Source organism: Crocodylus siamensis, chromosome 14 (genome assembly GCF_052110815.1).
Source record: "Crocodylus siamensis isolate JL-2025a chromosome 14, ASM5211081v1, whole genome shotgun sequence".
NCBI lineage: Eukaryota > Metazoa > Chordata > Crocodylia > Crocodylidae > Crocodylus > Crocodylus siamensis.
Window position 1 is genome coordinate 25,227,091 of NC_143408.1, and position 23,155 is coordinate 25,250,245.

The window sequence follows — 23,155 nt, forward strand, 5'->3', positions numbered from 1 at the left end:
GGGGGCAGCTCACAAAGGGAAGTTTGCAGAGCATGGGGCAGTTTGCAGAGCACAGGGGCGGCCAGTTTGCAGCTCACAAGGGGCAGTTTGCGGGGCACAGGGGGGCAGTTTGCAGGGCACAGGGGGGCAGCTCACAAAGGGAAGTTTGCAGAGCAAGGGGCAGTTTGCAGAGCACGGGGGCGGCCAGTTTGCAGCTCACAAGGGGCAGTTTGCGGGGCACAGGGGGGCAGTTTGCAGGGCACAGGGGGGCAGCTCACAAGGGGCAGTTTGCGGGGCACAGGGGGGCAGTTTGCAGGGCACAGGGGGGCAGCTCACAAAGGGAAGTTTGTAGGGCACAGAGGGGCACTTTGCAGGGCACGGGGGGGCCAGTTTGCAGCTCACACGGGGCAGTTTGCAGAGCACGGGGGGAGGGGGCGCAGCCGCCCGGCTGGGGGGGCGGGGCCGGGGGCGGGGCGGGGCGGGGCGGCCCGTGCCCATGGCAGCGGTAACGCGCGCCCGCCCCGCGGGGACGGCTCCGACCCGGCGCCGCAGGTACCGGCCGGCCCGCGCGGGAGGCAGTCACCGCCGCTCCCCGGGCAGAGGGGCAGCCGGCCATGGCAGCCTGCAGGCCCGGCGTGCGCGTCGCCCCGGCGATGCCGTGGGGAGCCACGGCCCCGCCGTGCAACGGGCCCACGACGCGCCGTCTCGGGGGCGGCGGGGCGACGTGAGGCGGCCGCGGGGCTCGGGGTCCGTCGCTCGGCCTTGTGCTGGCGCCGGGGGCGGGAGGAAACGCGGCATCGGAGGCGTCCTGTGGACAGGACCGCCAGCCGCGGGATGCTCGGAGGCGCTGCTTTCCGGAGAAGCGGGGATAGATGGGGTTCCTCCGAGGGAAAGTGTATTAAAAATGTAGCGAGGGAGGCCGAAGCTGCATTAAAGGCAGGGGACGACACAAAGGAAAATGCAGGCTGGCTTCCAGAAAAAAATGCTGTAATAGAAATATTTTCAGCTGTGGAATAGCTTCCTAGAGGACGGTGGGGAAATGCCATTGTTGTGCTGTGGGGTAGAGATCCCAGGGCTGCATTGGCTCCAATACAGATGGAGGCCACTGAAGTTGGTCGGCGGTCCCTGCACGTGCGCTGGGGAATAACCGGGCCTTTGCGAATGTGAGCCAGCGTGACCAGACACCGGCGTTACGTGTTTGGGGAATAGTCCCGTCGCTAGACCTGCCTGACAGGTGAAAGCAGATGTAAAAGCACAGTACATCCGGAGGCCGAGCCAGCCTGCATGCTAACGTGCGATCTCTCTCGCTCCCGGTCCCATGGAGCTTGGCTGTTGCTTAACTGTATTTCTGGAAATCTTTCAACGCTAGGAATCCCAAATCCTGAGACTGACGTGTTGAGTCTTGGAGGGGAGGGGAGCTCTTCAGAGATGGAAGCGGGAAGCTTTCAGATCACACTTACAGGCATTATAGCAGTCACAGCTCCCGGATGCTTTCGTGACTCTACCCAAGAGAGTAGTGGAAGAAACCACCAGTTTCCGGGGACGTGTTTGTAAGGTGGAGGAGTTTGCAAGTTCCCCACTCGGCAGCCTCTATGTCCTTCAAGGCATTTTCTGGAGGAGATGGAAGAAGATGGCAGTTCCTTGGTTTTCTTTTGTGTTTTGGCAAGGTAGCGGTTTTGCTTAGTAAGTGTTTACGCCATACATTTTCTTCACTCCAGGTAGCCAGGGGGAGAGGCTGCTGGTCTGCTGCGCTGGGATCCATGTTGTGGGGATGGACATGGGAACTCCTGTGGATCTGGTGCCCAGCAATGCATCCCAGCCTGTTGAGCCCCCGGTAAGTCTCCCATGGTCTCCATCTCAGTGATTCTCATTCGGGGTATCACAGCACCTGGGGAAATCATTTCAAGGGTGCTGCAGAGTGCCACACAGTGTTAACACTATTAGGTTTCTAAACAGGATTCACAAGATAAACCCAGAGATTTCAAATAGAAATCCATAGGTGTGGCCTTCGACAGGTCTTTGCAACAGAAAAACTGCTCTCTTATTTTTCTGTAGGCAAAAAATGAGTGAAACTAGGGGTGCCACGAGTCTATCCAGGGGTGCTTTGTGCCTTAAAATGTTCAGAACCACTGCTCTATTCTATCCAAGGAGGAAGCCTCTCTGTATACAGAGCAGTGTGGTCTGTCAGTTGGAGCAAGGTTGCTGAGGGCTTTGCTTCCTGTGCCTGCCCTGACTTGTCCAAGGTGACACGAACAAATCACGTTTCATAGTAGTTTGGGGTCAGAAGGGACCTGAATAGATCGTCTAGTCTGACCCCCCGCCACTGGTAGGAGTACATACTGGGATCACACGACCCCAGACAGGTGTTCGTCCAACCTCTTTTTGAATTTACCCAAGGTAGGAGCAAGGACCACTTCCCTAGGAAGTTGGTCCCAGATCCTAGCCACCCTAGCAGTGAAACAGTGCCTCCTAATCTCTAACCTGAACCTATTCTCCAGCAGCTTCTGGCCATTGTTCCTCGTCACCCCAGGTGGTGCTGGGGGGAATGCCTATTTGCTGCTGATCTCCCCTAACGAGTTTGTAGGCAGCCACCAAATCCCCCCTCAGCCTCCGCTTGCTGAGGTTGAACAGGTTCAGGTCCCTCAGCCTCTCCTCATAGGGCATGCTCTGTTGCCCTCCAACCAAGCAGGTGGCCCTCCTCTGAACCCTGTCCAGGGAGGCCACATCCTTTTTAAAGTGCGGTGCCCAGTACTGGACGCAGTACTCTAATTGAGGCCTGACCAATGTTGCGTAGAGGGGGAGGATCACCTCTCTGGACTGGCTTGAAATGCATCTTTGGATGCATGACAAGGTACGGTTGGCTTTGCTGGCTGTGGTCTGGCATTGGTGGCTCATGTTCATCTTGGAGTCAATAATGACTCCAAGATCCCTTTCCGCTTCTGTGCTCACAAGGGGGGAGCTCGTATGTATGCTGTAGATTCCTTCTCCCCAGGTGCAGCACCCTGCACTTATCTACATTGAACCCCATCCTGTTACCATCCGCCCACTTCTGTAGTCTGTCTATATCTAATTGCAGCCTCTCTCTCCCTTCGAGCGTGCCTACCTCTCCCCACATCTTGGTGTCATCGGCAAACTTGGACAACGTGTTTTCCACCCCCTCGTCCAAGTCACTGATGAAGATGTTGAACAGTGTAGGCCCCAGGACCGAGCCCTGGGGGACCCCACTGCCCACATCCCGCCAGGTTGAGTACGACCCGTCCACCTCCATTCTCTGGGTGCGCCCCAGCAGCCAATTTTTGACCCATCCAACTGTGTAGGCATCAATGCCTCAGTTGCTCAATTTATTAATGAGAATGGGATGAGAGACAGTGTCAAAGGCCTTCTTAAAGTCTAGGAAGACCACGTCCACAGCGACACCATCATCCAGGGATTTAGTCACCTGGTCATAAAAGGCAATCAGGTTGGTCTGGCAGGACCTGCCTTTAATGAACCCATGCTGATTGCCCCTGAGTATGATCTCCCCTGCTGGCCCCTCAGATGTGTTCCTTGATAATTTTTTCAAGGATTTTCCCCAAGACTGATGTGAGGCTTATGGGCCTATAGTTTCCTGGGTCCTCCTTTCTCCCTTTCTTATAGATGGGGATCACATGAGCTAGTTTTCAATCTCCAGGCACCTGGCCCATGGACCACGGTCGCTCATACAGCTGGGCCAAGGGGACAGCAATGACCCCCACCAGCTCTCTCAACACCCATGGGTGGAGGGCATCAGGGCCCGCAGATTTAAAAACATCCAGCCCTTCCAGAAGATAGCTAACTGCTTCTGTGCAGACCCAAGGGCTGGCAGTGCAATCCCCAAGATTGCCCCTACCTGTGGTGGGAGAGCTGTCCTGGTCCCTGTCCAAGAAAACAGAGGCAAAGAACTTGTTAAAAATTTTGGCTTTCTCGTCTGGCGTAGCCACAAGATTACCATTTGAGTCTAGCAGGGACCCTACATTACCCAGTGCCCTCTTCTTACTCCCAATGTATTTGAAGAAGGACTTTTTGTTGTCTTTAATCCTAGTCGCTAGCCTGAGCTCCATCCCCATCTCTGAGCTCCATCCCCGACTCTGTGCATCATTTTTCCTTCTTGTAAAATGGGGTGACAGGGCCTAATTCACAGTTGCCCTTGCAACACCTTTATTCTGGTGCATGTAGGTGGTAAAAGCAGCTGCAAGGACCCTCCAAGGAACATCCCCAGCACAGAAGGCCTTGCCTCTGGCAAGCTGTTGGTGCCGAGGTGTTTGGGGAGCACATAGATTGTGAGCAAGGCTGTCTCGAACCCTGACTAGCCCCATGAAACCCCTAGGGAGCTAGATTGAGGGTCTCTAACTTTCTCCAGTCACATTCTTTGCCAATGCAAGGCTTGATGGAGGGCATTCATATTTCTGTATATCCCAAGAGATATTGCAAAGCATAATTCAGTAATGTTTGACTAGTGCTTTGAAATGCTTGCATGGAAGACTCGGGGAAAGAGCAAAGTATCTGCCTTGTTGTTGTTGTTGTTAATTATTATTATTGTTGTTAGCTGCAGTACCTGCCGTCACTTGCTGATGAATGGATGCCTTATATTGTTCCTATTAAATGATCACACTCAAACCTCAAGTACAGGAAATACAGAAGCAAAACAAGTAGATGAAATAGCACTTTTCCAGGGTTGTGAGAGCATGAGGGTTATGCTGAGACTGGCCGCCAGAGGTCAATGTCCCCAGTCTCTAACTCTAACTCCTTCCATGTCTGTTGTGAAGGTCACAGGCAGCCAGTGTTTCAGAAAGGAAACTCCCTTCAGCAGCCTGGGCCTCCCTGCTTGGATTGGTAGTTTTAAAAGTCACTCTTCTGCGCAAGGATTTTGCAGTGGCAATGTTAATGAGGGATTTACAATCCCTTTTCTTTTTGCTGATTTGTATCAAGGAAAACACTGAGGTCCCAAACAGGATGAAGGCCTCATTGTGCCAGGTGCTGTACACACCTGTATGATAGCATGGCTCCTGTTTCAAGAAGTTTACAGTCCAAGACTACAGTGTTGGAGGAGAGAGATCCAGTCAAATGTGTGGCATTTTTAGTTTAGCTCCATAGGGCTTATGTTATCATTATGGACCATGCAGAGGGCTGCCAGTCTCCCTCTATCTCTCGGTGTAGCCATCGTCAAGTAGCTGGTTGCTTGTTTCTAACATTCAGATTTTCACCACCGGACAGTTCCAGGTTAAGGGTCACAGGCTGTTTGTAGAAACAAGTGTTTGACAGTAAAAGCATCTGATGGGAAGGAAGCTAGAGATGGTCCCATCTCTGATTCCTGCCACCTGCTTGCACTTTGGTTTATCAGTGTGAAGAAGTTTGCTCCTTACTGCCCACGTTGTGGCAAGTAAAAGGCTTATCATTTCCACCACCCTTTCAGGGCATTGCTATTTAAAGGTTGATTGCATGAAGTAGCCAGAAGAGAGTTCAGGGCCCAGAAAGCATCTACTGACAATACCCAAGAATGTGTTGAGTGAACCCAGGTCCAGCCAGTTTTTTTGCAGTTCTCCCCAAACATATCCGAGCAGTCACGTTCTTTCTGAGTTCTTTGGGGTTGGCAGTACTGGGGATTCAGAAGGACCTTTTAATTAATTTGGACAACACTTCTGGCTTCAGATCTCCTGGTCCATGCCACAAAAAAGTCCAGTTAGGTTTGCACAGTCCTTCTAGAGCGGTAAGAGACATGGTGGGGATTTGTAGCTATTTGTTTTAATCATGTGCAGGGCATTGATGGTTTAGCAAAATGTCACTTGCCTTGTCTGCTGTGTGCTGTATACGATGGGTGCCATAGATCATGTGAGTCAAGGTAAGGGGCTGGAAGGGATCTTGGAAGATCATTGGGTCCAGCCCCCGTGTGCCATCTCAGTGCCTGCTGCTTCACACCAGGCCCTGCACGGTTGTGCATGCTGTACGTAGCAAATTTTGCAGCACTTGTTCCTTACTTTCAGGTCCTGATCCATGCTGGTGCTATATGAAACCCTCACTGGGACTTGACATTGTTGTTTAGACTGGAGATGTTTTTGAAGTTACTGCTCCACTTCCGGAGAAAGCAAATTGTCACCCCAGACAACAAGTCAGAATAGTCTTTGCCACGATCTCATGTTCAGCTTCGGAGCTGAATGAAAGATTACACTGCCTGCAATAACTTAACGGCACTTAACTCCCCGGAGCAGTCAGCAGCATCTCCTTTGGTTGCCCATATATTTTTCCAGTCCCTGCACTGGATGGGAATGCTAATAAAGGGGCCTCATGATTAAAACAACATTAGAACAACGAGACACCCACTAGGTGCTCCTCAGGTGCTCATCAAGGAAAAACTTCTTCCCAGCCGATTTGACTCGCCATAATTTAGACAACACGTCATGCATTAAATTGTGTTTGTGCCCCACATTTGCAGGCTGTCCAAAAGGACTGTCTCTCCTTGCTTATTTTTAACTTCTGTTAAAAAAAATGAGACCAGTCTGGCTCATGTCTCCAATGTGGAACCTGAAGCTGGAGCCTGGTTGCCCTCTCACCTCTCCGCTGAGCATTTCAGACGCGAAGTGAAACTGTCTGGGGTGTATAGGGATTATGAGTGTATAATTTCTAATCTGCTGTAAAACGCATAGTATCAGAGCCCACGTCAAAGACAGCTGCAGATGGAGGGCTTTGTATTTGCACGGATCTGACTTTTCTTAATACATGTTTGTCTATTTATCTTTTAAACTCAGTTGATTAACAGAGAGGATGATCATGGCATCCTCACTCATTAAAACTCCGACATCTGTTTGAATGTGTCTTTTTGCACATTGAAAAGTATATCATAAATGGGGGCGGATGTTGAGCGTTGTAGCCAAAAGCACGATTATCATGGGCGATGCAAAGGTTGAGAATATATTTTTACAAATGAGGTCACTTTTCTGCCCAGTGGAGAACTCTTACTCAGCTCTTGTTTGAAATCTCAAAGGCTTAATATACTGTAGTGTAAAAATGGTGCTAATCTTAACTGCCTGTACTACAGCCATTTTGTATTCCAAAAGCCAGATGGGACGAAGGCTGCGTGTGGGAGGGGGCTGGGTGCATGCAAGCCGCATTGCCAACCCTGGGGATTTTATCATAAATCACACACAATTTGCTTTTCTTAAAGCTCTAGTTATTGCTGATCATGTGATTGCCAGAGCATCAGCTTACACTGAAGCATTGCTAGTAAAGTGAGGCACATGAAAAATGGAAGTGTTGTAAAATTACAGAATTTTTCATCTAGTGAGGGGCCTGGCTCCTTTTTGTAGGCTTTGGGGCTGGCCAGACAATAGAGGGCCTGTTGCCCAAGTTCCTGAATTTCTGCCGTTAATTTTTCTAGGCAATAATGCAGACTCTGAGCTCCCACAGTTTTGTGCTGGCTATCATCATACAGAGAGCTCTGGTAACGTGTGCATTGATCTCTGTCCCAAAGCCTTCAAAAAATCTCCCAAGTTTTGAATATGTCTCCCAAGTTTTGAATATGTCTCCTTGCTCAGACATGCCTGGCCAGAACCTGACTATGAAATCCTAAGCGGCAGCCCGAATTTCGCCGGTCCAGATCCTGCATCTCTTAATCTTCTGACCGTGCTGTGAGGTTCACTGTATTTTTTTCTGAATGTTTCCAAGGGGGTGGATTGAGGTCTGACAGATTAACGGAGGTTATTCTGAGGTTTTCTCTGGGGGAAAATGTAATCATTATTAGTTTGGAAACTCCTGACTGCAAAGTTTCCTTGGGCTTAGTCGTGTGTTGGAAGTTGCCCCCTTTTCTCTGTCTCGCTGCATCTTTGCACTGCCCCTAGGAGACTGCTCAAGCAGTCCATAAATATAGCAATGGCCTCTGCAGTTTGCAGCTTCCTGTCCCTGCACGCAGCTTGGCGGCTTTTCCGAGCAGCGCGGCAGCGGCGAGGGTTCAAGCTGGTAGCATCTCTAACGTCTTCCCTTTCCCTTTTTTCTTTCCCAACCCAAGGACAGCTTCCAGCTCTGCTCCTCGCTGCCCAGGGTTTGCTCTTTGGGGCTTTGCAGAATCGCTCGCACTCGGCAGGCTCCGCGCGACTCGCGGGCCCCGGCTGCTGGAAATAGGTTTCAGATGTTTCCTGACTCGTTCCTGGGCCTGCATCGTATAAGCCGAGTGTTTCTATAGCAACCGTGTGACATCTCGCCTGCTGCTGCCCCAGTGGCTCCCTCGTGAGCATGCTCAGTGCGAATCTCGACTTTGGCTCAAGTATCCTGCTCGCAGTAACGGGCTGCACGTATGGGGCTATGAATAAGGTTCCCGATGAGCTCCAACTCTTTGTCTCTGGGAGGACGAGGTTGTGCCCGGAGCTGGAGGATCCGTGCCGTGCGCCCTGAGAACGTGGCCCTTTCCTGCACGCGTGGAGGATGCTTACCTGCTTGGCCAGGGGGAATTTGCTGGACGTATTGCAAGAGGGCTTCACGGAGGTAAATGCATGTCCTGGGTCTCGTGCACTTTTCTTTGTATGGCATCCCTCAGAAAGCTGCAGCCTTCCCCACGCGTTGCAGAAGTCACCGTGAGAATCGACTGACCACGATTGTGGAAAGGGGGAGAGGGTTGCCTGGTGGCGGGGGGGCCACCCTGGGCAGCCCCTCTCGTGATCGGGAGAGCAGCAGTAGTTTGGAGAGTTGGCGGCTGATTAGCAGCTGGTAGTTGCCATGCAGTGCGCTGCAGGAGCCTGTACCCTGGGACTGGAAAAATCTCAAAACATGTAGCAAGGTCCCAGTGGAGCAGTTGCCCTGGACAATCAGTTGCTTCTCTCGCACGCGTTAGGTCTCGGTGTCCAAACTGCTCTTGGAAAGGCTGGAAATCTGTTTTGCGGGCATGCACAATCCTTGCGGGAAGCTGGCACGCTGCGGTTTGCTTGGTTGATTTTCCATCCCCTTCCTCAGGCTGCCGCGCTTCTGATCCAAACTCGCTCGCGCAGGAAAGTGTTATTTTCCCAGCGCTCCTCATTTGCTGACTTTGCTCTCATATAGAGCTAGGTGGGTTTTGATATCCTGGGTGTGACCTACCAAGAGGTCCCCGTGACGGGAGTCTTGAGGCCAGAGGAGGGGAACAGCTGTTGCCTGACCGGTTCTGCGAGCAAATGCACTGGGCCGTACGGACCACGTTAGGAGGGATTTCCTGTGTAAGCTTGGGAGGAAGGAGAACTGGGGGGCTGTGCTGGGCCTGAGCATTAGCTGCCCTAACGTTTTATTCCTTCCTGAACTGCCTGTCTTTTTTCTTTTGTATTTGGTTGGCTTTGTGCCTGCAAGGCCTGTTTTTTTTCCACGCGTTCTGAGCCCAGACACCGGTTCCCTTGGGGCCTGGAGGGCTCAGGCGGCAGGACAAAAGAGCTCCAAGACTCGGCCTCACAGATTGTGGTGGGCATGAGGTCTGCTTTCCAATGGTGCATTACTTTAGCATCCCCTTTGCTTAAAAGTATAAGTACTCTTCCTCCCTCCTCAACAGACCCGATCAGGCAGGGCATCCTCATCTTGAACATACGTACTGTTAGGGTCACGCATGGTTTGTGGGTGCCCCCCCCATCCGAGGAAGCTGTACTTCTGTTATCCATTAGGGCTCTTGGCTACAGAGTTTAGCTCCTTAGCTGATGCCGTAAAGGGACATGCGCTTTCAGCTCTAGAGGTCCTAAGTTCCTTCCCTAGCATAAGCCAGTGATGGCCATTACGTACGTGTCCTCCAGCTGGGACCAGGAACTGGCTTCTCTTCACGGGCTGATCTCAGCTCAGTTGTCAGGGATCCCCCAGGGGCCGGCTCAGAAAGCTGCAGAAAAACCCTAGCTGCATATTGGCACCTTCAAAAATTCCCACCCAAGAGGCCGTGAAGAATCAAACCAAATTTGGGATTCACCACATGGTAGGCCAGTGCGTGGGACCAGACCAGGCACTGCACATTAATGCTGCAGATGAGTAAGGTGGCACAAGGTCATTGTCCCTATTTTACAGATGCATGCACTGAGGCACCTAGAGGTGAAGTGATTTGCTCAGTGTCACAGAGGACGTCTCTGATAGTGTTGGAAATGGATTAAGAAACCCTATTCCTTGTCCTCAGACTTCCTTTCCACTCTTTCCTTGGCCACAAAGGATTGTTTATGAAGCCTTGGAATAGCGTCCCCACGGACTTGCCGCTCCTGGCATCTGATGGTGTCTGCCAGCACAGCCTGCTGATAAGAAGAGTCTGGAAGAGGGAGGCTTCTCACCATGGGATTCAGATACAACATTATATCCAGACTCAAAGGTTGTAGATCTGATTTTGCACCCTGGGTTAGCTGTGGTGCAGGAGGAATCACTTTACCAATTCAGCTGCTGCCAGGCCACTTCCGGTGCCCAGGTGGCTGTGCCTGGGATTCGGTACTCTGCAGTGTAGGGGCTCCATTTACTGAGCTCTGCACGGAAGATGAATACGCACATAGGACGTTCACCACTCGTGTGCACGTGACTAACCCACATGCACCTAAATGCATTCAGGGCTCATAGGCACCCCTGTATGCACAGACAGCCAGGCCGGGTGCCTCTCTGACTTCAGGAGCATCTGGCTAGTCTTTGGGGAAGCTGCTCCCCAGGTTTCCTTGCATCCCCTGTCTCTCCCTGTCCATCCTGATGGCTCAGGGCCAGGGATTCCCTCCCACCCTGGTAAAACCAGAAGCGGGGATTGTGGATGCAGCATCATTGGCTCTTCTGCTGCGAATGCCTGTTCTGCTTTACAGATCATCTGTTGGAAGGTGCTTTCTCAGCAGTTCCCATAATAATCCCTGCTTGCTGAGTGGCCTTCACACTGCAGTTTAGGCCAATGCACTTCCTTTCCCTTTTAAAGTCCCTGGGCCAAAGAGGCAGCAGCATCTGTCATCTGAGCACATCTAAAACTGAGTGGTTTCTGTTTAATGTTAAAATGCAGAAATCTTCCCTGTGGGCATCATGCAGCTCCTGCCCCTGTCTCGTTAATGGAAACTTCTGCCAGGAAGGGGCTTCCCTGCTGTTTATAAGGGGAGCCTTGGTTGCTTTGAGGCAGTTAAATAATTCAGGCCCACAGCTGGATGGCAGCGTGGGAGATGCAGCGCTGTTGCAAGCGCCGGGCTATAAGGTGCGGGAACTGGGAGGACGGATGCTCTTATGGGGTGGCACAGCAGACGCCATCAACTGAGGAAATACAGTTGGTGACAGGCCCGTGAAGACTCCCGTCAGTTGTTTCAGACGCATGGAGAACCTGCACGTGTGTCCTGACTGTTCCAAGCAATTAATACGGCTGCAGCTGGACAAGAATTGCCTTCTCCGTACTGTCCTTTTGAAGTCAGAGGATCATGTCCTTTGGCAGACTCAGTGTGTGGCTGTTTATGAGCAACATGTTGCTTCAAGTGCCTATTTGCTCCCTCCAGGCTCATGTTTAAGCAACACATATGGTCTCTGTGCAGAGGTTAGCTTCCCCTTGGTGGATGAAGCATTGGTGACTTTTCCAGGACCCCACTGTGAGTCCTTCCTGAATCAGGACCCCTGACAGCAGCAAAGTGAGGTACAAGACCTCCAGGAGTATATGCAGAGGCTAGTGCACAGCCCCGGGGGTGACTTCATGGTGAGCACTCTCAGACTGCAGACAAATGTCATATTTGTCACAGGTGAAACCATTTTATCCCAGGCCAGAATGCAGTCATTCAGATGTCCATGTCCGTTATCCCGGGACAAACCCTAAAACACTTCGTGGGACAAAAACTACTAAAGTCTGGGCCTGAGATATTGCAAAGTCTGAATGTTTGTCCCGGGATTGCATCATCGAATCAACGGCTGAACATTGGGAGTGCTTTCAGCTACTCACTACACCCGATTGAAAGGGCGATGCATATGCACGCCAGTCTTGGGACTTTTCTGTTCCAGAACAAATACAGGCACTGGGGGATTGTAATGTCCGTTCCTAGCCTTACTGCACATTGCATCCACTCAGAAAGTTTGTGCAAGGTGGCTAACATGCAGTACTGAACATGTTGAATGGGGCATGCTAACTTCCACCTGTAGACAAGCTCTTGTTTTTTTGCTGCGTAGTAATTGTCCCTCTGCTTCAGGTTCTAGCTGACAGGTGTCTGCAGTTAGTGTTTCCTGACCTTTGTCTCCCATACGCTCTATCCTGCTGTTGCATCAACAGGTGTGTTGTCATTGTCTATGTACTGTGAAACCTGAAGGCCGGTTGCAGGGAATGAAATGGTGATTTATTTTTCCCTGATTAGAGCAATTCCCAAGCATTGCAGAGACTCGGCTGAGCTTGGGTCTTTCTGGTTCCGGTCCTGTTGCTCCATCATGCATCACTCCACAATGGAAACGTCTCTCCCAGGTGCCGAGATCTTAGCAGAAAAAGCCTGCCCTTGCTCTCCCTTTGCAATGAATGCTATTTTTAGCTAACAGGATTCACTGTTTTTGACTGCCTCTTGTCTCCCTCCATCTACCAGGGCAGCTCATTAGGGCCGTTTTTCTTTCTGTAATTTGGCTTTAGGCCCAGGATTCCTAATATGTGTTGGCTCTGCTGAGGCTGGGACCCAGTGATTGGGCCTTACTCAGCTCATGGGAGTAGAGGATGGATTTGAAGATGTGTAGGGCTTGTTCAGAACAAGAACGGCTGGGATCTGAAAGAACTGCTAATGCCAAGTGGTCCTGCCAGGTCGCCCATCTGGTGTGTGAGATACTGGGCAGCTGCTGCTCGGTAATTCTGCCGCACCAAAGGGCCAAGAATCAGAAAACACAGCTGGGGCTTCGCAGGCATTGATTTACACGGCGACAGTTTTTTGCGGGCAGCTAGGATTCCTACCAAGGTGCTGCAGCCCCCCAGTGCATGGCCGGCGGGGTTTTGAGCAACTTGCCTCAGCCCCCCTGCCTGACCAGCAAGAGGACTGTGGACTGGGGAAGGTCAGGCTTGTTGTTTAGGGGCAGGATTAGGGGTGAAGTGGTTCAAGTCCTGCTCCCTTCCCTGCTCCCTTCCTGTAAGACTTTGAGCTTGGCCATGCACTCGTTCTGCAGCAGCAGCTCTGCCATCCTTACGGAGGATCTCTTAGGTGGTCGTAGTGAAGGGTTCATTGTTTTCACCATACCCCTCATAGGCACGTCTGGGAGAAGCAGACTTCCCACCTTGCAGGTGGGAAACTAAGCCTCAGAGAGGAAAAATGACTTGTCCAAATTCACTGGCGGAGGTAGGAATAGGATCCAGGGCTCAGGTGTCCCAGTCCAGTGCCCTGCCGTATCTCTGTGCTGTACCCTACACTGCAGGGATGCGTCGTCCTCCCGGAGCAGCACTTTTCAGGCATGTTGTGCCCAGCTTCTTTACAAGGACATAAAGCTTCCAGCTCCCTTTGCCCCAAAGGGACAGTTTCTTTTCTTTCTTAGCGTATTAGATGGTGGTGTTGTGTGATTTAATTTGACAGACTTTAAATTAGGTCTTGGTTAATTTGTGCAGTGGAACCGTTGGGGATTCGGGGTGATAGAAGCTCGCACGCCGCCGCATTGGCATTTACCAGTCGGATAACTCTGCCTGTTAAGGGTGCAGCCTTTTGCATGTGGTTCTTGAATAGAAACAGTCTGTCTGTTTGAGCAGAAAAGGCTTCACAACACCAGCTTGGAGGGAAAGCAGCAGCACTAAAACACTCCCAGGAAGGTGCCAGAAATGAGCTTTGAAGCAGCAGCTAAGCTTGGGCTGGGAGAGACATTTTTGCGTGAGGCATACAGGTGTCAATTTAAAGCGAATATGCGCTGGCATCTCTTCTTTCCTCCTTATTAAACCTCTGAGGTAATTGTACCCTGCAGAGATAAGTGAGGCTCATTTAAACAGACGGATGCCCGCTGCAGATTTATGGAGGTAGAGCTAGGGCACCGAGCTGCTTTTGTTGGGTAGGGGATGCAGTCAGCACATCCTGGCCTTGGAGAAACAGGGTGGGGAATAAAGGAGGATGTGTAGGAAAGCAGGAAATTGCAACCGCCCTTTAGCTATATGTTTTTGATATGCAGATCTGGGTCTGTAGGCACAATTCTCCTTTGTGGCCTCCTCACCTTTATTCTGTTTCGTGGGAGGAGACTCAAGGGTAGCTGTTCTTACACTCTGACGAAACACTGACCACAAGTTAGCTTCAGCTGAAGAGCAAGTGGTGGTACCGGCTTCTGCATCCTCTTTGCGGATGGAAAGGATCTTACAGTGGTATCCTTTGCATCTTTTGCAAATGGATCTTAAAGCGTACCTTGAATTGCCTGAAATGTCAGCTTATCTGTTTGCATGCAGGGATTGCTTCACCCACCACAGGAACAAATATCGCTAGAGCAGGACTGAGAAGAAATGACAAGAAGGGAAGTGAAGAATTAAAAGTGCAGGGGAGATTTAGAGAGGCTGAATGAATGTGCTTACCTGAGATGGATCCTCAAAGAGCTTTGACATCGAACCCCGGTTCTTGCAGAAGTTGGATCGTTAACAGCCACAGGTTGTCCGTACCGCAGTCTGGCAGCTCCCCGGAAAGGTGCCCCTTCCAGCAGCACTTTCCGGTGTACTCAATCACAAGCTTACATGCGAACTTCCAGTCTCCTAAGGAGTCAGAAAAAAAGGGGCTGAGGTGGAGCTAGGGCCTTATTTGCAGCAGTGCCAAAGGGTTGGATTGTGAAGTTGAACTGGCCCCTCTTGCCTGGCTCTGTGCCTAGTCACCTGTCATACAGGCTGAAATGGAGGGGAAATGTTCCAGCTATTTTTATACTTTGCACACCTGTTGCTAAGCACTGGTGTCCTGTGTGGTCAGAGCAAGGTGCCATGACACGTAGCAGTGACAACAGGTTGAGAAGAGCTGAGCTTTCATCTTGCTATTCCTGATAGCCTGTTTGCTATTAACTGTGCTGAGCCCACTGGACAGGGCAGAAGGGCGAAGCTGGGGGGAAGCAGCCTTTGCACTTCCACTTTTTGCAGCTGTGGTGGGGCCAGATGACGTTCTGGAGTGACAGAGGACGCTAAAATGACATTTTAGATATGTCCTTCTGACCAAAACAGATGGAGCTCCAACTGGTGAACTGTGGCTGCAGAGGAGCTCTGGGATACATCTGTACTCTGCACAGTGTGCAGAAACAGGCCTCGTCCTGTGAAGGGGGGTAAATTAGCTGGGGCACAGTTCTGTGCATCCTCAGCTAAACTGCTCCCAGCACCTGGGCTTTTGCGTAGAGGTAGCTACAGGCGTCTCCATGCTGCACTGCATTGTGCTGTGTAGACACAGCCTCTGTGCACTACAAGCTGCCACGCTAGGGCTGGACCTCAGGTGGGCAGTAGCTCCCTTGGTTTCACATTCACCCTGTATTCCCCCTGCTCATTGGACTCTGTTCTTTTGTGGGAAATACAGCAATAACCTCCTAGACCAGATGCCAAGACTCCAGTCACCAGGAGGGTTTCTGCTGATAGCTGAAGGACAGGGAGAGATTTCACAGATGTTAGGGCTGGAAGGGACCTTGCAAGATTATCGGATCCAGCCCCCTGCCCAAGGGGCAGGAAAGTCAGTTGGGATCAGATGACCCCAGCAAGACGATGGGAGAATGGTCAGAGAAACGTATAGAAACGTGTTCCCCTCCTAGGCAGCTGGGAAATTTGTGCTCTAGCATTTGACTTCTGTGTAAAATGCACACTGGGCCTATAACTTCATCCTTCACAAATCTTGCAGAGCCTGAGCTTGTACCTGAACCTCTGCCAACAGCAGCACCATTATAGACCGAGCACACTTCACAGGCCACTCATTTATTCTCCCAGGACCAAATGGCACCTTGGCTGGGGAACTCTAAAGACAGCTGTCACCCCAGCCTAGCCATTACTGCCGTCTTCTTCCTCCGTCTTCTGGCTTTGGAGGCATGGACGCTCCTCCAAGCTGGGCATTGTAAATCAAGGGTTAGCTATGTCCCTGTGTGAGATGGCTGTTTAGGGAGCTGATTGCAGACAGCTGGGTTTAGAAGTCTGCACAGTTACAGTCAGTCCAACCACAGGGCACAGGCAGGAACATCCTGACAGTGATCTGAAGGACCTGACCCAGGGGATTGCATGGTGCCGGCACTTACTGGCTAGCATTTTGGAGCCAAATGTTGCAGCTGGTGACAGTCATGCAGAGCCTGTATTTTCTGAAGGGCTGTCTGGTATAAAGGAGGGGAGAACAACATTGAGTGGCCTTGATTTATTAAGAATCTGACTACTTCAATAGGTGCCCCTTGTTTGAAAAGTTATGTACAGAGCTGAGAGAGAGTTTAAATCAAACTCATGAAAAACCCAGAGAATATGTCTGGGAAATGGTGGGGTATAATGTTTGCCTGAGCTGTTTCCCTCAAATGGTTTAGATGGCTTGTGTGTTACCGTAGGGCTTGGTTTTTGGTATAGAAAACAGTTTTTCCAGTTCTGACTAGTGTTTCAGCAAGATTCAAGAGTGACCTTCTTTCCATATCCCAGAAAGTCAGCAAAAAAATGCCCTCCTGGAAATTTCAGTTCTTTAATAATGGCAGTCTTCTGTTTCATGCAGGGATGAAGGCTCTGGTTGTTCTTTTTTGCTTCTGACCTGATTCACCCTTTTGCCTTTATATCGAGATCTTTGATGCATGCTTTGTGATTTTCACAGCTCATCTGTTGTAACTGTCTCCTTGTCTATGCCCAGATGCCTCCTTTCCCAAATACAGTACTACCATCACAGGCCTTTTAGGGAAGGAGTTAAGATGGATCCTGGGCCACAAGTTGTTTTGCAAATAAATATGTACCTTGGGCTTTGATGGGCAGGTTTTGAGAGTGATCAGCCCACCTGGGCATCTTGGAGTCCTTCTTGGCCACAGTCCTACTTATGCATGTTTTGCTCCCTGGAGGCTGCCCCAGACTTCATCTCTGTGTTGGACAGCTTGAACCACATCCAGACATCTTCTCTTCAGTGAGATGGTACTCTCTGCTTCTCTGTGGGGCCTCATCACAACAGAAACAGCAAAAACTCCAACTGGAGGGCACTGGGCGGAAGATGAGAGAGACCATCTGACGGAGATAATGTCCGAAGGCCTGGAAAGCATGCACGGCTGTAAACACATTGCATCCTGATGCAATTAGGCTGGCCTCTGTCCTTTGTTGCTGCAGGGATTTGATTCAGCGCTCTGAGCAAACTGAATACTGAATGCCTTTCATAGTGAAGTCAGCATGAGGGCAATGGACACTCAGCGTTTACTGCTGACCTTCCTGGACTTATTCTCTTAGGGTGAATGCCCAAGCTCAGCCAGGGCATTGTATGTGGGACCCTGAAAGACGCCACAATCAAGGCAGAACTAGCACGTCCAGGCACAGCGACCAGCTTGCAACACACAGTGTTTTGTTTGCTGCAGCCAGGCATGGCCGACTGCCTTCTGACCTGGCACGGGGAGGACTGAGCCCTCGGCAGCAGATGACGGGTCATACTGAGTTGATGAAAATGGCACCAAAGCCTCATAGGAGACCTCATGGTAGAAGGTCTGCTTTTTCCCTCCCAGCTTACACATGCCAGGTACAACCCTTTATAGCTGCCATGCTCCAGCCTCCAGCAGAGCCCAGACCAGCAGGAGGGGGTCTTAGTGCTGCTGTTGTGTTTTCCTGTCTTTCGTGTACTTGCTGTTACTGTGTTGGGAAGAGACAGGACCATGTGATGAGCAGCAGGCTCTGCCATCCTGCCCTTTCTTGCTCCTTTACCATCAAGCTCCATCTGACCTACAGCCTTTGACTTTCAATGTCTGTTATTAATGGTTACTATAATATCCCTGGCAATACCGGCCCTTTTAGTTGTGCCCTACACCCAAGTGCTTCATGCACTTCAGCATGGCGAGAACAAATATCCCCATGTTTCAGATGAACTAAAATGGGGAACAGATAAGTGACTTAACCACCATCAGATATCCTTCCAATAATGAGGTATATAACTCGGGAGCCCTAACTCCCAGTCTTTTTTGCTAACCTCAGGCTAATTTCTGGCTTCCTCACATGTAGCTAAACACTATTATGTAAATATTAACATGAAGGAGCTGTGCATTAGGAGGGAGTTTCCCTGCCTTGGGAACATAATGAAGCACGGGGCTGATGGCCAGAAGGGAAGCCAACAGCACGTCTGCTGTGAGAGCACTTTCAGAGACTTTATGCAGTCTTTCTATTCTGTTCTCCTTCTCTTCTTATCAGTCAGTGTTGATAACCCTATCATTACCCTTCATGTTCAAGCCTATAACCTGGTTACAAACATTGGTGCCTTGCTCTGTCTTGCTCTGTGCACACAGGCCCTATCCAGTATCTTGCCACTCTTTCCTATATAACATTTTGATGACCTAGCTCTGCTCTTTTGCTAAATAACTGTTATTCTTTCCACATCTACTTCATCTCCCGTCTTGTTCCAGGACCCTGCAAGGGTTGTCCTATGACTGGGCAGGTCTGAGTCACATTTCCAGCTCTGGGGAACTTTCTAAATTAAGGAGCAAAAAAACAAATCCAAGGGTATCGTACAAGTGAGGCCATGCCGTCGTTGCTGTTGTACTAACAGGAGACCTTTGAGAGTTTCCAGCTGTGAATCCCGGCTAAAAGGAGCCACGGTTCAGGACAGAAAACAGTCACTGGAGTCTCTTCCTTTCAGTTCTATCCATGCCACAAAAGATCTTTTGGGGACATCCACAACGACTTTAATATGTGACAGAAAAGCTGCCAGTGGGCTTGGCCCAGGCTATCCCAGGTAAGGGAGTAGCTCTCCACGTTGCAGAGCTCAGGTAAAGCAGACCTTCTTTTGGAACGCAAAGCCGCGTTAATATAAATAAGATTAAGCTTAACCCCACTGCAATCCTCATCATCTGCCCTCTTTATAGTAAAGCTTGGGCTCATGGTGCTGTTGTATTCCTTGAAAAACTCATTCGGAGAGAAAGCCTGATTGAGGCGGGGAGCTAGGACCTGGTCCTGCCCCAGAAGGCCCCGGATCCGATGGGGTGGATGCTCACAGCAAACTGCAAGGTAGCGGCAAAGGGCTGGAAAACCACAGGTTCAAGGAAGGATTCATGTAAAGGCAGAGGCTGAGATGGTCAGAGCAATGGCGGTTACTCCTCAAAACATCCTCAGATGCAGCCAGGAGCCAGACCTGATAATAAACTGGTGTGGGGGGGGAGCTCCAGGGGTTTGTGACATCCTGTGCTGCTGTTCAGAAGCTTCTGTAGCGAGCGGTGTAATGGTGTCGCAGGAATCAGTGTAACAGGCCCCAGGGGAACATCCTTTTGAACAGGCAGGAAAAAGGTTCAACATGAGAGCGAGTAGGGGACAAGCGGCTGGCAGAGCGAGGGGCCTGAGCAAGCTGGGAAGCACGTGGGCTTTTCTCATCTAAGCCTCTTCGGCACCTGCACCAGGTCTGGACCGTGCGTTCCTGTCCCAGGTGTGGGCTCCCCCGTCCGTCTGCTCTGTTCCAGGCAGGAGGCTCCTTTCTCTTATCTCTGTGCTGCAGCGACCACGGCTTGGAGCGGGTCCCCATGTGGCTACATGCAGACCATCGAGAAGCCCCAGGCTGAATCGGAGATTTCATAGACATTTGGGCTGGAAGGGACCCTGGAGAATCATCAAGTCCAGCCCCCTGCCCCAGGGCAGGAAGTCAGCAGGGATCATAGGATCCCAGCAAGATAAGCATCCAAATGCGTCTTGAAGGCGTTCAAAGTGGGTTCAAAGTGGCGGCAGGCTATTCCAGACCTTGGGGGCTCAGACAGTGAGGAAGTTCTTCTTTATGTCCAGCCTCAAACGGTCACAGAGGAGTTTGTGACCATTCAATCTTGTCATCCCTTGGGGCGCTCTGGTGAACAAACGATCCCCCAGATCCTGGTGGTCACCCCTGAGAAACTTATAGGTGGCCATCAGATCACCCCTGAGCCTGCGCTTTTCCAGGCTAAAGAGTCCCGTGGCTCTCAGCCTGTCATCGTAAGATCTGTCTTCCTGCCCTCTGATCATGCGCGTGGCTCTCCTCTGGACTCTCTGAAGCTTCTCCACATCCTTTTTGAATTACAGAGCCCAAAACTGAACGCAGTACTCCAGTTGTGGCCTCACATAGGCCGAGTACAAGGGGAGAATGACATCCTAGGATTTTGCTTGAGAAGCATCTATGGATGCAAGCCAGTGTTTTGGTCGCTTTACTAGGTGCAGCATCGCATTGCAGGCTCATGTTCATCTTGTGGTCAGTCATGACCCCCAAGTCTCTTTCATCTGTAGTGCTAGCCAGCGTAGCACTGCTGAGCCTATAAACATGCTGCAGGTTTTTCCTCCCAAGGTGGAGAACTTTGCATTTTTTGGTGTTAAACACCATCAGGTTCTCATCTGCCTATTTCCCAAGCCTGTCAACATCTGCCTGGATCACCTTCCTGTCTTCTGGTGTGGATGCTTTGCCCCAGAGTTTAGTGTCATTGGAGAACTTGGCCAGTCCACTCCTGACTCCAATGTCCACATCATTAATGAAGACGTTGAACAACAAGGGTCCAAGGACAGAGCCCTGAGGGCCCCCACTGGTCACAGCACACCACGACGGTTGGCTCCTGTCAGCCACCACCCTCCGGGTCCTGCTGCGGAGCCAGTTCCCCAGCCAGCGGATCGTGGTGAGGTCGAGGCCGCAGTTAGCCAGTTTTGCCAAGAGGTAATCATGGAATACCAGATCAAAGGCTTTTTTTAAATCGATTGAATCAAAATTGAAACAATTCAATCTTCACAGGTTCCTCTAAGCTGCATAGGTTGAATTGATAATGAAATGAACCAATGTTCACTTTTGAATTTGGAAAGGCAGCCAGATGCCTGCAGTGGCCCAGGCCGGACAGCTACTGCCAAGGGCAGCTGAGCGGGGCCCATCCCAGCACTCGTCCCCAACCCCCCATGGGGTGGGAGGGAGGCAGGCCCCCCAGCCTGGGGCATCACCCCCCTGTGCCTTGCCAGTTCCCATCTGAGCCCTGCTACCGATGCAGAGGGGGAATTCCCCGCTCCCACCCTCTGCATGGTGCAGGGAAACAGTCCCTCCAGCCTGGGCATTAGCCCACATGGGTGGACACCCCTGCCCCAGGCAGGGTTCCCCAAGCCCCGTGTCAAGTGTAGAAGGGACATGCCCCCCCTCCCACCATCAGCATGGTTTGGTGCAGGGTGTGGGGAGCACTGAACGACTGTGAGTTAACTTGAGTTGGGAAGGGATCTGGGACAGAAGTTCAATGGACCAATTGAACCTAAATCAGTTAAGTTTGATGCTGCATTCATCCAGGTCGATCTTAAACTGGTTTTGGCCATTTTGAAACCAGTTTGTGTGCACTGAACTGCTATTCTGCTGCAGGTTTAAACTGGTTTCTGATCACTTGAACTGGTTTATGCGTAATGTCTGTCCCTAGCTGTATGAGCTAGGGACAGACGTTCAGAAAGCCTGAGGTGGAATCAGTCTGAGTCAGAGGCAGACAATTATATCAGGCGGAGGGCCGCTTACTGAGTTTTGGCAAGCCATCGAGGGCCGCATGACAGGCAGCCAGGGGCAACAAAATATTAATTTTCTAAATTTTTTAGGGCCCCCGCAGGCCATCTAGAATGGCCTGGCGGCCTGCATCCGGCCACAGGCCGCATTTTGCCCACCCCGGTCTAACTTAAATGGTTTTCTGTAAGCAGCGTAGTTTAGATCAGTGTGAGTAAAAACGGTCCCTGCCCAAAGCCTGTAGTCTAATTAAGGCACGATAATAGAAGCAGCTGTAGGAAATAATTGTCAGGAATAGGGAAGAGAAGATGAAGAAATGACTGTTCGATCCTTCCAGCCTCTCCCTTCTTCCAGGCCAGGGATGTCTCGACCTATATCGTGGCTTTCTCTTTTGGGCCCCTTAGTTTCTTCTGCTCAGATCTGTGTTTCTCAGGGGATGCAGCGTGGGAAGTGCAATCTAGGGGCATGACCATTTCCCTGTGCCGCCTCTCCTTTACATCAGCAGGGCTATTTGAAGAGGTTGTAATGGGGGCCGTTGTCTGCTACCTAGGAGGTGCCAAGGGAGTGCTGGTCAGGGACAGACAGTGAGTGATTCAGAGGCAGCCAGCTGGTGAGTAATGGAAGAAGGGTGGTAAGCCATGGAGACCTGGATGCTGTTCAGTGAGCACATGGCTAAAATAGAAGAGAAAACGCCCGAACGTGGTGGGGATTGACTTAAAGCAGCTAAATTTAGTGGCGGGGAATTTTGACTTGATGAGGCTGCTGGGCCCTGTTCCCAGCTACACTAGTGAGGGCTGCGGGGTGATTGTGATTCCCCAGAACGAAAAGAACAGTGGGTAATTTTAGACCTTACAGATCCTATGCACAGATGAAGACATAATTAGCCCTGTGGAGAAATCTTCCCCAGGGAGAGAAGGAAGCTGGGAAGAGGGGATACATGGCAATTTCCAGCTTCCCTTTAATTGTGCGGAGCTGTTTGGAGACTTCAGATATCAAAACTAATCTTGGCTAATTATTCCAGGTGTCTTGTGCCCTTTTGGTGTGTAGGGATTTTCATCCAGAGCATAACAAGGCGGGGGAAATGAGCCCACAGCTAATGGGACAAGGACACCTGACTAATTACATTAAGAATTTCCTGCGAGAGAAATAATCAGAAAGAGGAAGTAAACATAACAGATGCGAGAGGAATTTTAATGCACCCGTTGTCTTTCCAGCAGTCACAAGCACTGTCTGTGATGCTGGCCACGGCACCCCTTTGTCAGACAGTGCAACCGGTGTGCCTTTATATTAACCTGATGGCTCATCTAGTCTGGGTGGGCTGCCGACCTTTTGATCGCCTTGATATGATACCGTGAAAAATCTGCCTGCCTGCTGGTCAGGATTTCTAGCACGATGTTGAAGCACAGCTAATAATTTGGGGTAACTCTATTCTTGGGTGCCTTGTATCAGGCCTGGTGGGTATGATTTCCAGAAGTGCTAAGGACCTGCCGTACTGTTTGGGTTTTGTGGGATATGTACACGGTTGGGGGTCTCTGAGAACCGGGCCTAAGTTTGGGTACTTCAGAAGGAGCGGGCACAAAATCAGAATTGTCTGGTGAAAATGTTGGTTGATTGGTATATAGAAGAAGTAATATCATATTAAACACTTCTCTCCTGCTACTTAAAAACAGCAGTATTGCGTTATGGAT

The 23,155-nt window shown here is 50.7% G+C and overlaps 1 protein-coding gene across 7 annotated transcripts in view; it reads left to right on the forward strand.

Moving 5' to 3' along the window:
* The first annotated feature begins 473 nt into the window (after positions 1-473).
* Positions 474-23,155, forward strand: part of DIXDC1 (DIX domain containing 1) — a 58,113-nt gene continuing 35,431 nt past the window's right edge. For 4 of the 7 annotated variants that reach the window (XR_016439098.1, XR_016439099.1, XR_016439100.1 and 1 more), the window contains exon 1: positions 560-1,813. Coding sequence is in view for 4 of the 7 variants with exons in the window: in XM_090026825.1 (XP_089882951.1) it covers positions 1,751-1,813 (63 nt within the window). In the remaining 3 variants the exon portion in view is untranslated. Of the gene's footprint in view, positions 532-559; positions 1,814-7,526; positions 7,620-7,996; positions 8,470-23,155 lie in introns of those variants that run through there. The other 3 variants (XM_090026826.1, XM_090026828.1, XM_090026829.1) reach the window with 3 other exon arrangements.